General features: G+C 43.8%; 1 protein-coding gene across 2 annotated transcripts in view; it reads left to right on the forward strand.

The window, feature by feature from the left end:
- The first annotated feature begins 707 nt into the window (after positions 1-707).
- Positions 708-15,547, forward strand: part of LOC147443363 (peptidyl-tRNA hydrolase, mitochondrial-like) — a 143,008-nt gene continuing 128,168 nt past the window's right edge. For both annotated transcript variants that reach the window (XM_086529249.1, XM_086529250.1), the window contains exon 1: positions 708-1,161. In XM_086529249.1, the coding sequence (XP_086385375.1) occupies positions 748-1,161 (414 nt within the window). In that variant the 5' untranslated portion in view covers positions 708-747. The remainder of the gene's footprint in view (positions 1,162-15,547) is intronic.

Genomic DNA, 15,547 nt, shown 5'->3' on the forward strand with positions numbered 1-15,547 from the left:
GCCACTCCTTCTTTTCCTTTCCTTATTAAAGATTAATTGCCATGCCATGTGGACTGGAAATCCTTGGAATTTGAGCGTCCATAGAAATTCTAGCCCCTGCCCCTGCCTCTGCCTGACAAGACATAAATCTTGCTCTGAGAATGTTCAAGCTTTTTTTTTTGGGCCACGTGATAATTGAAATATGGGAAAGTTACCAAAATACCCCTCTAATTTGTGGAAATTCCCAATATACCCCTCAAATTGCAAAAATTCCCAAAATACCCTTATATCTATTTTCGTTGGATCTTCAAGATTTTCTAATCTTTAGTCTTGTTTGACAATTGAGATCGGTTTTTGAGTGCTTAGCACGTAAATTTTTGCAGATTACCTCGCAAAAAAAGGCACTTATGTCTAAAAATAATGAAGGAGTTCATCTCCAAAGCCTACATAACCAACTCAAATTTTAGTCTTAGCATCCTGTATGGTAGACAATTGCTCTTCTTATGAAAAGCTACAAATTTTTTTGGTTTTGGAGAAATTTACTCTCACAACCAGGGGTATTTTGGGAATTTTGGAAAATTTGAAGGGCATTTTGGGAATTTATGACAAAGTATGAGGGTACTCTGGGAGTTTTTGAAATTTGAGGGGTATTTTGGGAATTTCCACAAATTAGAGGGGTATTTTGGTAATTTTCCCTTTAAATATTCAAATATCTATTAGAGTGCTCATCAGTGAGTCATCACGCTCTCGCGCTGCCGGCGGCAGAAGATGTTGCATGTTCACAGTGTAAGCTACTCCTCTGCGCAGAATCTTAGCTCCCTTGCGCAGCGTCCTCAAAGTGCACGCTTGCAATTCTCCACCCAGAGCCGACGTCCACGCCCTCTTGTGAAGTGTCCCAGTTTTACATCGTCTTCCACACCCAATCTTACGGCCACATTTGCACACACCCTCTCATCCCCGCCCTTACCCACAGAGGAAGAAACATTGCAATCAGCACCCACACCCGCATCCTTACAGACATCTTCACCGAGTGTAGCGATGCCTGTGCCTGCACCTGCTCTCGAGAGCCCATCCGCATCCTCATCGGCAACATTTCCCAGAAAAAGAACCCCTAAAATTCACCCCTGGCTCATTGTAGGCATCGGCAACCCTGGTACCAAGTTTCAAAAGACACGTCACAATGTAAGTACCTGTGAAGCTACACTATCTACATCTTCAAGTTTGATTATGGAGCGTCATGTGAAGCTTAAGTCATGTCTTGCAAATTGTGAGCTGTTTGCATCATTCTGTGGAAATTTATGGTAATCTTGCTGAACAGGCCAGGGTCTCATGTGACTACATCATATTCCTTCAAGGAATGGAAAACACTTCTTAGCTACATTATACCAGGAGTTAGTTTAGAGTTCTCGCTCATAGTTTCATCCTTGAAAACAAGTGCTAAGGCATTTGCATTGGGAAGGGGAGAATCAACAGTGCAACACCTAAGTTGCTGATCAAAGCTGCAAAGACCTTAAGCTGCCGAGTGCTCTTTAGACACTACATTTCTAGATTCATATCACAGACCCATCTGAATTAAGTTGTAAGTTCCCAAGTTTCAGGAGCTACACTCAAGACCTAGGCTGACAGGATATTGAAAGTTGCCAACACGATAATAGATAGGATAACTGATGCGTTTTTTGATTAAATCTTTCACAACATTGATTGATACATAATGTTTTTTGTGGAATTCAATTGCAATCTAATGTTGGGGAACCTCTAACTGAACGGGTTCATAAACATAATGCTGGCAGCTGCACACTGTGTGAATTCATTGCACCCTATTACATTTATGCTGGTTCATTTTCTTCAAGGTTTGTGGCTAGATGATCACAAGACTTGTGCAAAGCGCTTAAAAGATGTGCAACTTTATCATCTTTGAGCACTTCACATATGATTTAAGTGAGTGAGGTGACCATGCTTTTAAGCCTGTTGCCAAGGCTGGCAATGAGAGCTGAGCTGGATGGAGGCGATAGTGCTGATCGCACTCAAAGGTATCGGCTCGAGCATGTAGGGTGTGTGTGTGGTTCCCCCGTTCGAAGAAGAAGATGGTGGGACAATACTTTAAGCTGATACGACCATCTTCGATGTCATCCCGACTAAAGTGGTAATGAATATCATTGTGTTTAGACCACTCACGAACAACAGAATTATGTGCTAAAGCAATAGCACTCTGAGAGTCTGAGTATATAGTGTTAGGAGTTGAAGGCACAATGGAAAGATGATCCATAAAAGAAGGGGATTTGTCCTCATGAAAAGTCTTCTCTGAACATCCAAGTGATAAATGCTGAATAGATTATCTTGAATAGAGACATCTCATCTATCATAGCCACTCTCCAATGAGAGTGAGACAACTTCTACAAATGTTGGTTCATCCACCTACGATATAGAATATAGGAGTATAATTCACCTTTTGTGAAGTACGAGTCACCGGACAAGTAGAAATAGCTCATGAATGGTAGAATTTGAGATACCAGTATCAGGAAGTAGAATGGGAGCCCATCTAAGAGGAACCTACAGTTGGTAGAGGATACGAGAGTAGAAGTACAATAATATTCTACTCCCTCAATTGCCATTGAGGGAGTAGAAATACTAGATAGAGAGGGAGAGAATGTTGATGGAGAGGGTGTAACAGGTAGGAGGGGTCATGGTGGTGATCAGGGGTGGACGTGCTAGAAGAGGCTGCACCATCTCAACTTGTGGAATGAATACCAGCATGGGATGATGAAGCATCATCAGAGAAAACAATATCCTCCATTGAAGGATCCCAAAGCCGAAATCGTTTGGAGCGAGAGGCATAGATGATCTCTTTGGATTTTGCATGCAAAGTCCTCTTCTTTGACGGAATATGACCATGAGCAAAACAACCAAAGACTTAAAGATGTGAAGGAGGGACTCTAGAGGGAGGCATGATGTAAGAGAGTGCATGCCATCTTCTTCACTGTCATGTTCTTCCTCTCTACAACACCATTTTGCTGAGGGGTACAAGAGAGAGAGGTTTGTTCTTGAATGCCCTTGAAAGAGAAATGGATTAAAGGGTATAAATTCACCTCCACCTCCATTATCAGTTCCCAAGATAGAAACTTTAGAGCTAGATTGGTTTTCAGCTTTATCCAACTCTCAAAGCTAGAGAGAGCATCAAACTTCTTGGTAAGAAAAATAACCCATGTTTTTCTAGAGAAATCATCGACAAGTATCAAACAATATCCACCACTGCATCAACCTCCATAGGACTTGCAAGGTCAACATGAACTAACTCTAAAATGTGAGAGGCACGAAAAGCGACCTCCTCTGGAAATGATTCCGTGTGTTGTTTGCCTTTCGCACATGAAGAGAAAACATGATAAGGCTTGGGAAGCCAATAACCATATCCATCGAAACAAGCTGCTGCAAGGTAGCAATGGGGACATGACCATAGCGAGAGTGCCAAAGAATATCTTCATCATCTGGGAATCTTTGCACTTTCCTTTAAGGGGGAATCTGGGCTTATCTTGGATTCATCTAGGTATGTAAGTCCTTTAAATTTGATAAAAAAAAGTAATTCGTGCGTGTGCGAATCCTATGGGTGTAAATTAGAATAGAAAGAGTGCATACAATACAAGCCATGGCTCCTTGATAACCATGAGTCACAATAGAGAGGTTCCTTTTGTTAATCACTTCATCATCAAAGTAGATTCCAAGACCTTTAGAAGTTTCTATAATAAACTTGGTCACCCCAAGCCAAAGATCTAATGCAACACATGTGAGAGAAATTGAAAGAACTAAACAAAACTGAGAGAGAGAGACTACATGGCACGGTGGAGTTCCGTGCTCAGAGGTACTGGCCCCAAAGACTGGCACCCCTTCTTGGTATTTCTTTATTATTATGCTTCAACAAGTACAATGTTCAAGGGGCCTGTGTGTGTGTGTGTGTGTGTGTAGTGTTCCCAAGCTAATTTGCCAGAGGAGGTGCTAACACACTTATAAAGGCCCTTGGTGTAACAGACTTGGACACTCCAAGTCAAGAATCAATCACGAGAGCACCAAATAACCACTTCAAAACAATTCACAGATCACAATAGATTTGCACTGGCCCGGCGGAGTTCGGTGCCTAGAGATATTGGCCCCAAAGATTGGCGCCCCTTTCGGTATTTCTTTATGTATTAATCAATGTCAAAGTACAAGAGAGCGGTTAGGGTTTCACTCTCAGACTCTGCGTCCAGATGCTCTCCAGAGTGAGCCCTAAACCACTTATTTAAAGTTCACAAGGGATGCCCAAAAGCAGAGCCCCAAAAGCTTTAGTTAAAAGCAATAATTCTCTCTCTCTCTCTCTCTCTCTCTCTCTCTCTCAAGAGAGTAAAAATAAAGCAAATCATCCTCTCTTTCTCTCTCCTTAGCAATTTGCGTGGAGAAAAAGCAGCCAAATCCGTCGCTCAGCTGGAAAAGCGCTGCAAAATCCGGGTGTTGCCACGTCATCATGCCAGCGCATTATCCGGAAATCTGTCCTCTGTTGCTAGGGTTAGTGTTAGGGTTTAGGACAGGTTTTAGGGTTAGGGTTAGGGTTAGGGTTTTTGGCAGATTTTAAGGTTTGCAGGTTTTAGGGTTAGGGTTTGCAGAATTAGGGTTTTCAGCAGCAGTCAAGCTTTCCTCTCGGGCACACGTCATCACTTTGTGACATACCCCCCTCTTGAAAGCATTGTAATCGCCCTCGATTACGCTTGCAAAACAGACAAAGGCCGTAAACTGTCTTAGCAGACACTGACTGTTAGTACCTACGTACTAGGACATCACAGGACATCACATGACATTCAACATTCATTCAGATCTTAAACCATGATTTATCGGCAATGTAGCTAGCAATCGCCCGTCTAGATCCAATCGGGACCTCATCGATGTCCGATTGACTAACCCCTATTGCAACCATGTCTATTCGAGATCAATCAGACCAAAATGCTGCAGTCATTTCGTCTATCAGGTCTTGCACTTAAAAGAAGTCGAGAACAAATCAGTATCATAATCAGGAATTCCATTTCATAAAGTCATTCAACAGAATACCGTCAGCTCTCAGTATCCCTGAAGCTCAAAGAGATATCAGTGACTTTAGTATCAAAATCGAGGCGTTTGTTGACAAAGGAGCGGAGTAACTCCCCTCTTGTGCATCCCACTGCACCAGATCTCCGGCCAAGCTGAATTCTGGGTTCCATTTGGAGTAGACTATGCTAAACCAAAAGCATCGAGGTAAAGTTTCACAGGTCCTCCTCCTCCATCCACTTCGCATCAAATGCAGGATAGTTCTTGAACTTAACCAAGAACCGCCTTCGGACGTTACCTTTCTTCGTATCCTTACGTGCCAAAATCTGTTCAGGAACAAGGATCTCATCGTTTTCTTCCACTTCGGGTTGCTCATTAGGCTCCCCATCATCAGGCACATCACCTTTAAAAGTTTTCAAGAGACTCACATGAAATGCATTGTGAATCCTCCAAGTATTAGGCAGTTTCAGTCGGAAGGAGACATCATTTATCTTTTCAGTGATCTTGAAAGGTCCGTAGTATCGCATACTAAGCTTTGGAAAAAGCCTCTCCTTTCCCTTTTTTATTTCTCAGGCGTGCCTTCTCAAAACGTAAGAGCACCCAATCATCCTCCTTCAATTTCAAGTCGCGACAATGGCGATCCGCTGCCTTCTTCTGTCGTTCTTGAGACTTCTGCAAAGTCTCGCGAACCTTGGCAAAAGCCGTATCTAAGTCTCGCGTATATTCAACCGCTTCAAAAATTTATCTTTTGTGCTTAGGAAGGGTGGAACCTTCGCAACACTTTCAACAATCTCAAATGGCGCCTTCCCCGTCGAAGAGTGTATCGTGTTATTGTAGGCAAATTCCACCAAAGGTAAGTACTTTTCCCATTGAGTCTTCTGATCCGAGATACAAGACTTCAATAAATCTAAAACCACTGAATTGGCAATCTTAGATTGCCTGTCAGTCTGCAGGTGGAACAATGACGAGAACTGCAATTGCGTGCCAATGTTCTCCCAAATTGCCTTCCAAAACAAACTCGTAAATTTGGGGTCTCTGTCGGAGACAATCGTCTCAGGCATGCCATGTAATCGGAAAATCATCGTGACCATTCTGTGTTCTCGAGAGATCAAAAATGAAATCCATTGCAATGCTTTCCCAAGGGCGGGTGGGTATGGGTAAAAGCTGTAACAATCCTTGTGATTTATGCCTGTCAAACTTGACCTTTTGACATACTAAGCAACTGCGCACAAACTCTTCCACATCCTTTTTGGGTCTCGGCCAAAAGAAGTATCTCTCTACCCCTTTCATGGTGGCATCAATGCCGCGGTGACCCGTAAAAGGTGGACAGTGGCATTCAGTCATAACCTTTTCCCTCAACGGCTGTGTAACGCACAACATGGTTTTTCTCATCAAGTAGCCATCCCGAATGGAATATCCCACTACTGTCTCCCCATTCCGTATCTGTGTGAAAACGTCTGCAAAATCTGTATCTGTGGCATACTGGTCGACCATATCCTCGAAGCTCCTATGATGTATCGCGGAAATAGCCAGAACCAACGGCTTCTGAGACAAAGCATCTGGCACCACATCTTCTGTCCGTGCACATGGACAATCTGGAAGTGAAACTGTGACAAGATGTTCGCCCACCGCATCTGCTTTTTCGAAAGTTGCTTCTGTGACAAGAAGTAGCGCAAACTCTGATGGTCTGTAAAGACAGTAAAATCCGCTCCGAGTAGGTAATGCCGCCACTGAGTAAGAGCATGGATAACCGCCAAAAGCTCTTTCTCATAAATCTGTGCTGGCATCTCCGGCCTTGAGAACAATCGGCTCTCGTAAGTAATGACATGGCCTTCTTGCATTAAGACCGCACCCAGACTACGACCACAAGCATCACAATATACTTCAAATGACTTCTGCAAGTCCGGCAAAGTCAAAACTGGTCCCATAGTCAATTTCTCTTTCAATGTTTGAAAGGCAGTCACCTCTGTGGATCCCCACGAGAAAGGGACTCCTTTCTGTGTCAAGATATGCAAAGGGGAAGCAACCTCTGTAAACTTTCGAATGAACCGCCTGTAGTACGAACACAATCCCAAGAAGCTTCCAACTTCATGGACATTCTTCAAATCGAGCCAATCACGGATAGTGTCTATCTTGGCCGGATCCATTTTCACTCCTGCTGCTGAGACAATGTGTCCCAAAAAGTGTATCTCTGAAGCAGATGATCTCTGTGTTCTTCCTTATTCTTGGAGAAAACAATGATATCATCAAAGAAAGTGCCAACAAATAGCCTGTATTCTCGAAAAATCCTATCCATCATCCGGTTAAATGTCGCAGGAGCATTGGTTAAACCAAAAGGCATCACCAAAAACTCAAATAACCCAAAAGTCGTCTGGAAAGTTGTCTTGTAGACGTCTCCCAGCGCGATTCTGATCTGATGATATCCACTCTTCAAATCAATCTTGCTAAAGCACGAGGATCCTTATATCTGTCGAGTATATCATCGATCCTAGGAATCGGAAATTTGTTCTTGATGGTGATTTTGTTGAGAGCTCTATAATCGATGCACATTCTCCTAGATCCATCTTTTTACAAAACCAACAACAGTGGAGAGCAATACAGTGAAGTACTAGACTGGACAAGACCCTTTTCCAAGAGGTCTTTCACTTGGTTCATAATCTCTTCATTCTGTGCTCGGCTCACACGCTAAGGTGGCCCATTCGGTGGTGTGCTTCTAGGTATCAGATCAATGGTATGATCTTCAGGTCCTCTAAAAAGCAATCGGCATGAGTGTGGAGAAAAATCTTGGCGTTCTTTTGTTCAGGTCAAAACATATTCGACCTTTATCCATCGTTCAGTTCTCTCCCAAAAGAATGAGTAAAGAAACTGAAATTCATCAAGTACAATCTCTGAGCCCTTCATTTGTCAAAGTCGCTTTCTCGGCTTGGTAGTCAACCACGGCGTAGTTCTTGTGGTACCAAGGGATTCCGAGTAGAACGTCACTCGCGTGCCCTGAACACCCTTGTCATTGCAAACGAAGTTTGCCAATGCTCGGTGTAATGGCAACATCTCGTATCCGGGTGCCAATCAAACTACCTCCGCCTGTGGCGTCAGTTTGTCGGGCGTAATTCCAAATCGAGGCGCCAATTTCAAGTGAAAAGAAGTTGGCCTTGGCTCCTTCAAAAGAGCTTCCTGATCCTTCACTTTGCCCTAAAAGTGGCAAAGTTTGTACTTTCATTCATTTGATTCGGTGCAGGTCCCACGCCATGTGGTACCAGTTCTGCTTTTTATCTGCCTTTTCTGCCACGTCTCTCAGCTGCTTTAGAACTTTCTGGCCTTTCTTCATCTTGTTCATTCGGTGCCTTGTTAGGGCACTTCGCGGAGATATGTCAATGTTCCCCGCATCCAAAGCACTTCCCCTCCCTGATGAAGCGAGCTCTCTCCTTAGAAGTAAGCTTGGGTGGTGCATCCTTCTTTTCTGGGTAGCTCTTTCTCTTTCTACTTTCATTCGCTGAAGTTTGTTCGGCTCGTTATGTCATGACCTCATCGGTGGGGTAGGTTAGACTGCCAGAGAGAATGGCAAAGCCCTGTTTCGCATGACTCATCAACTCCTGAATAGAAGCCGACTTTTGTTCCAAGCAGTGATCTCCGATCTCTGTAGGTAGACCTAAGGTAAACCGCTCAATCTGTTCTTTGAACGAGATCTTCTTGAATGAAGAGGCGGGAGAAAAGAGCTCCAGAATCTCTCGCAATAAGCATCCACTGTATCTTGCTTGGTCATCCGAAGATGGTTCCAAGCAGCTCGTATATCCCGTTCATACTCTTGAGTCAACCAAGAAGAAATAAAAAGCTTCTTAAATTTCAGCCATTTAACCAGCATAGTCTTGTTTAAAAGAAGCGTGGACCACCAAGTTCGAGCATTCCCCGTAAACTAAGAGGTAACTCTCCGAATCTTGGAGTGCTCTGAGTAGCGTCCTCCCGCGAAAGTGATGTCAAACTGCTGTATAAAAGACAAAGCCTTCGAAGAATCTTTGTATCCTGAAAAAGTGTCAAATTTGATCGATTGTCCACCTTCCTCAAACTCTCGAACTTTCTTGCTTTTATCTTCCAGAAAGTCATACTGGTTGGCTTTATAAAAATTCTTCTTGTTCGCATAAAAGTTGCCGTCATCAAAGTCTGAACTGTCTGTAGACGAGTCCTGTGTAGAAGTGTCACTCACTGGGCGAGATTTAGACTTCTTTGCCTTTTTCTTGCCCTTTCTGAAGCGTTGTTTCTTGCTTTGCTTTTTGCCTTTTCTGTCTTCGAATCTGAAGAGCTAGAAGAATTGTCAAAGGAAGAAGAAGAAGAAGAAGAACTGGGTACTCCTTCAAATCGAACACGCTTCTTTTGTTTCTTTGCCTTGTCAAATGTCGACTGACGACCCAAATAACCCGGGAAGTCAGTGCCTTTCTTCTGCTTTTTGCCGTGCTTTTTGGCTTTCTTTTGCGCATCAAAAAGCTGAGCAATCCGTGCATCAACCACCTCTTCTAATTCCTTCTCTGAATATTTCTTTTGATCAGAAGGTTTCTTGAGAGCGGGTTTCGGGGGTGGTGTTGTGGTTTTCTGCCACTGTGCATGCACTTCTTGAAAAGAAGTCTCGCTCATTTACTTTGCCAATTTCAGATCCTTTGCAAAACTGAGCATCATCTTTGTTGCATCGCCGATCAATTGACGACACTATCTCTCGTTGCTCCGTTGAGTAGGCCGAGGCGGGCCATACTCTCTGCCAGAATCTTCGTTGTGATCCCTGCCCGCATCTCCAGATGCAGAGGGAGTCGATTGATCCTTGCGTGAAGCCATAGGTGCCGCGGAAAAAGAATTGGGGATCAGATTTCTAGTAGAAGAGAAATCGGCCGTGCTCTGATACCATTGTAATAGACTTGGACACTCCAAGTCAAGAATCAACACCAAATAACCACTTCAAAACAATTCACAGATCACAATAGATTTGCACTGGCCCGGCGGAGTTCCGTGCCTAGAGATATTGGCCCCAAAGACTGGCGCCCCTTTCGGTATTTCTTTATGTATTAATCAATGTCAAAGTACAAGAGAGCGGTTAAGGGTTTCACTCTTAGACTCTGCGTCCAGATGCTCTCCAGAGTGAGCCCTAAACCACTTATTTAAAGTTTACAAGGGATGCCCAAAAGCAGAGCCCCAAAAGCTTCAGTTAAAAGCAATAATTCTCTCTCTCTCTCTCTCTCTCTCTCTCAAGAGAGTCAAAATAAAGCAAATCATCCTCTCTCTCTCTCTCTCTCTCTCTCTCTCTCTCTCTCTCTCTCTCTCTCTCTCTCTCTCTCTCTCTCTCTCTCTCTCTCTCTCTCTCTCTCAGCAATTTGCGTGGAGAAAAAGCAGCCAAATCCGTCGCTCAGTTGGAAAAGCGCCGCAAAATCCGGGTGCTGCCACGTCATTATGCCAACGCATTATCCAGAAATCTGTCCTCTGTCGCTAGGATTAGGGTTAGGGTTTAGTACAGGTTTTAGGGTTAGGGTTAGGGTTGGGGTTAGGGTTTCTGGCAGATTTTAAGGTTTGCAGGTTTTAGGATTAGGGTTTGCAGAATTAGGGTTTTCAGCAGCAGTCAAGCTTTCCTCTCGGGCAGACATGTCATCACTTTGTGACACTTGGCCAATTCAAAAGGAGTTACATGAAAAGCATTAGGTCCCAAAGGCTTCAGTGTCCAAAAGCAAGCGCCCTCTGGGCCATCCCGTAAAAATGTTGAAGTTATTGCATCTCAAGTCAACTGCCCAATGTGATCCCATTATTTATTTTGGCTTTTAGGTATGTATTTTACTTATTTGTCAAAGTCTGGGTAGGGAAATTTACTTAGGTGGGTATATATGCAACCAATTGCCCCCATCGTATAAGCATCAATTATTCATTGTCAAGGTTGGTTGGTTCAGGAGACTCTCTCTCTCTCTCTCTCTCTCTCGTGTGCATACTCTCCTTGGTCTCTACGCTTCCGCATCGTCAATTTTGACATGGTATCGGAGCCTTTGGTGGAGTAGAAGCTCGTGTTGAGAAGAGATCCCCGATGTTAGGTGCAGCGGAATGAATGTTGTATTTTCTTAAGATTAGTGATCTTTATTGCTCAAGGTTCCTTTTTGTTCTTAGGGAAAGAGAGAGCTTTCTGTCTTGTAGAGTGCGGTGGTCACGAACAAAGTGAGTGGATTGTGCGTGCAAGTGAATGAGACTGAGAGAAGGATAGAGAAGAGATACGACACCCGAGAGGTTGTAAAACCCTCCTCCGAAGGCCCCACTCTCGTCGGCGAGAGTGGTCTATTCTTTGATTGCACAAAGGTGTACAATGCGTATGCAATGGACTATGCAACTTGGTCTATGCCGACGACGACGACGATGGCTGAAATCTGAGATCTTCTAATCGCTGAATTTCGGCACTGTTTCGGTGGCTGAAAATGACTGTTTTGGCTGCGTTTTCTTGGCTGAAAAATGAGGTTTCTTAGGGCTGAAAACTGATGGTCTTTACGGGCTGAATCTGCTACACTTTAGGTGAATAATGCCGGTCTTAATTTGCTGCTGAAATCCATCTGTTTCGTTATGTCACACAATGCACTATATGTCAAAAAGTAAAAGCTTCTCAGGATAAGCAGCAAGGCCTCTTGCTTCCGCTTCTTATTTCCGATGGACCTTTTCAAGAATTTCTATGGATTTTGTGACTAACCTTCCACCAAGTTTGCATTCAAGAAATACTCAAATGTTTGACAATTGTCGATCGTTTCAGCAAGTGTTGCATGTTGATTCCTTGTAAAGCCACAGTTACTGCACAAGATGTAGCGCGGTTGTTCATTAAGCATTGGTACCCCCTCTTTGGTTTGCCAAAATCAATTGTTTCAGATAGGGATGTTAAGTTAACATCTAATTTTTGGCGCGCACTCTTTGAAAATTTTGACACTAAGTTGAATTTTTCATCGGCTTTTCATCCACAGTCAGATAGTCAAACAGAGATTTACAATCAATTGGCTTTTGATATTTTTAAGTCATATGTACATGATCAGCAGTCTCAGTGGGAGCTCTATCTCCCATTGGTACAGGCTATTTTGAATAACTCTTTTTCTTCTGCCATTGGTCGAACTTCGTATGAGGCAACTTTTGATCGTCCGTTCCAATCATTTTTGACTCGCTCGGTAGTCAAATGCCTGATGCCAATGCTGAAAAGTCAGTTATTGGATGAGATTTCTGAGAGTGAAGCTTCGGCTAAGCAAGGCTGAGGAATCTTATTCATGGCAGGCTAACAAGCATCGTCAGGACGTTCGAACAAGGAAGGAGATTGGGTGTATTTAAGAATCATGAAGCAACGTCTTAAGCAAGTTGGAAAGAAGTGTCCAAAGTTGTCTTTTCGTATGTATGGTCCATTTCCAATCATTAAAAAGATAAATGAGGTTTCAATGAAATTGCAGTTGCCTAACTCATGGTCAATGCACAATGTTTCCTATGTTTCTTGGTTGAAAGTGTTTCAGGGAACACCTCCAAAGGACATTTCGGAAGAAGAAGAACCGGAGATCATCGATGAAGTCATGGAGCCGGAGCAAGTGTTGTTGCATCGGTTTCGACATGGTTCGAAGAAGCAAGTGAGACAATACTTTTTGAAGTTCAAGGATCGAGGGACCCACGAAGCGGTGTGGGTAGACGAAGAGTTTTTCAAAGACTATTCAGAGTTGTTGGCAGACTACAAGGAAGCCATGTAGCTTGGTACCAGTACCTTACTTTAAAAAGGAGGGAGTCACGTGACACATCTAACCCTATGTGTCCGTGGACAAGCTACTTCATAACAAGGGTTCCGTCAGTCTAGTCAATCTAGATTAGAAGTGATATGGTACTTTTTGCGAGTCTATTCGCAGACCGTGCATGCCCAGACACTTAGTGTAGATGCATATCCTCTGGTTGCACACAGCATGATCATAAGCATTCCCATCAGAATCCATCAGAATCCTTCAGGGGAATTTTCCTGTGTATTTTACCTATTTTCCCTATTTTGACAATTTTCACTTATTAGTTTAAGTCATAGTAACAGGGAATGGCCATTTTCGGGTCCCGGTTCCCCGTTCCCATTCTAATTTCCCGTTCCGAATCCCCGTTCCGTGTTTCAAACGCGAGTATCCGAAACAGGGAATGGCATTTCATGCATGTTGCCGTTCCCCGTTCCCCGTTCCCCGTTCCGATTTCCCGTTCTGGGTAACTATGGTTTAAGTGACTTTTCTTGGGAACTGAGCAGGGCAAATTGGGTAAGATAATATATAAGTAAACCAAGGCTAGCACTATTTGGCAGAAGAGCAAGGAGAACACAGGCCACAGGTAGCAGGTTCCCCCTCTCTCTCAACACGACTTCCACCCCTTGGGCGATTCCTTCACAGCACTCGATCTCCCATATCTAGCGTTTCCATCAGCAAGCATCATCGCCATGATCCCCCATATCTAGCGTTTCCATCAGCAAGTATCACTGCCATAAGTCTCCCACACTTGGCGTTTTTCAAGCAAATCTCCATCGCCACAAAGGGCAGCAGTTAGCGTTTTCAGCAAGACAATCATCGACCCCTTTTCTAGGGTTTTCAGCGGCGCCATAACCTCAGAATTTCAGTGAATTGGACAGCAGGTTTTCAGCCTAAAACAGTGTTTTGAAGAAGCCTGAAATCAGCGTTTTTGCATCATCAATTTTCAGCCTTCTGGCTTTTTTGGACAGCAGAGCGAACACGCAGATTTTCAGCCATCAAGTTGGTCTCGTCATCCCCGTCGTCGACATCGACATAGCCTAGACTTGCATCAGTCACATGCATCCACTTTGTACGAGTTTGTGCAATCAATAGTAGACCACTCTCGCCAACGAGAGTGGGGCCTTCGGAGGAGGGTTTTACAACGTCTCTGGTGTCGTATTCTCTTCTCTCTCTATCTCTCAGTCTCATACACTTGCACGCATAGTGTCCATTCACTTTGTTGTGATCATTGCAATCTCTCATTAAGAACGGAAGGCTCTCCCTTCCATAAGAACAAAAAAGGAACCTTGAGCACATTATGGAGCACTCATCTCGAGAAAGAACAACATTCATTCCCCTGCACCTTACATCATCGTCCTCAACATAGACCATCAACACCTCATCGTCGACATCATCGTCATCGACATAGAACCTTAGTACCTCAGTACCCCTTCAATACCTCAGAACCCAGAACCCAACATCAGTAGCATGAGTATCCATTAGCATCAACATCTCAGCACTCAGTCATTGTAGTAGCATTTGTGCAAGAATAAAGAAAGTACTTGCTCTGGCAACAGAGCAAGGGGGCCCTTGAGGGTTTAAGACCCGACATCCCTACGTAGTCTCTTTTCTCTCCCTTGTGTCTCTCTCTTTCTGTCAGTTCAATTAAGTTCTTTCAAGTGAAGTAAAGTGTAGTCCCTTGTGTTTGTGTGCGGAGTACTAGATCCGAGCAACATCCTTATTCTCTTCTGCTGCACCTGACACTAATACACTTGACAACTCAGGTTTGGGTGAAAATACGTAAGACTCGAATGGACGACAACCTTTTGTCGACTTGGAAGGGGAGTACGGACCACCTTCGCCCACAGAGTATGAACGAATGGAGATTCAGTGTCAACAACAGGTTGATGCCTGTGCTCGACAGATGCTCCAATATTCAGAAGATCCTCAATATGTGAAATTTTTGAACAAGCACCCGATCTACGAAATGCATTCTTGATGGCGTACGACCATTAATTCACCTCTGAAGCTAGCTTTGAAGGAAACACCTATTCCGCGGGTGTATTTGGAGGATGAATTTAGCGAAGCAGTAGAAAGGCGACTCAGTCGACTCTTGAAGACCAAGAAGCAGCTGAGGAGACAGAGTCGAGTAGTAGACTATCTTGGCTACTTGGGTTGGAAGTCTATGTCACCAAGAGGTGTATTTTTCCTGTTGCCTTCTTTAAATATGTACTACATTTTTTATTTTTTTTTGTTTTCCCTGGAACCCTTGAAAAGGTGCAAATAGACATTGCATGGCCAGTGTGAAATGGCTGGTTGAACGGGTTTCTCACATCAGGAATCTACGTCGGTTTGTTAGGGATTGGATAGGCCAGTTACTACTGAATTCTGATGAGTGTGGAACAGCTTGTGTGCGCCACAAGAGAATTTGGGCCACTCAGCAAGTCACTTACAACTTTAAAAGTTGGTGGGAACTAGGGAATTAAACCAAACGGGCAAACTGGACACTTGGCAGTTGGAGAGCAACCTACAGGGCACCTCAACAAGAGGGGGCGTCCAAATGAGGGTGGATGTTGACTTTTAAGTCAAGTGGCCTACAATGTGTGTGTGAGTAGTGGGTGCAGGTTCATAGCTTTAATGGAAAGCTTGCCTTCTCCTTTGTCTCATGTAGCGCGATGATTTGCTCTCGTGCATCTCTCTCTCCCCTTTGCACGTATGGTAATGCCCCACTAGTTGGGCTTCTCAGTTGACTACGTATAGTTCTGGGGGTTTTATGTGTGTTTGCCAAGGCAAGAGCCTTT

Source organism: Adiantum capillus-veneris, chromosome 14, assembly GCF_014529385.1.
Source record: "Adiantum capillus-veneris isolate H3 chromosome 14, ASM1452938v2, whole genome shotgun sequence".
Taxonomy (NCBI): domain Eukaryota; kingdom Viridiplantae; phylum Streptophyta; class Polypodiopsida; order Polypodiales; family Pteridaceae; genus Adiantum; species Adiantum capillus-veneris.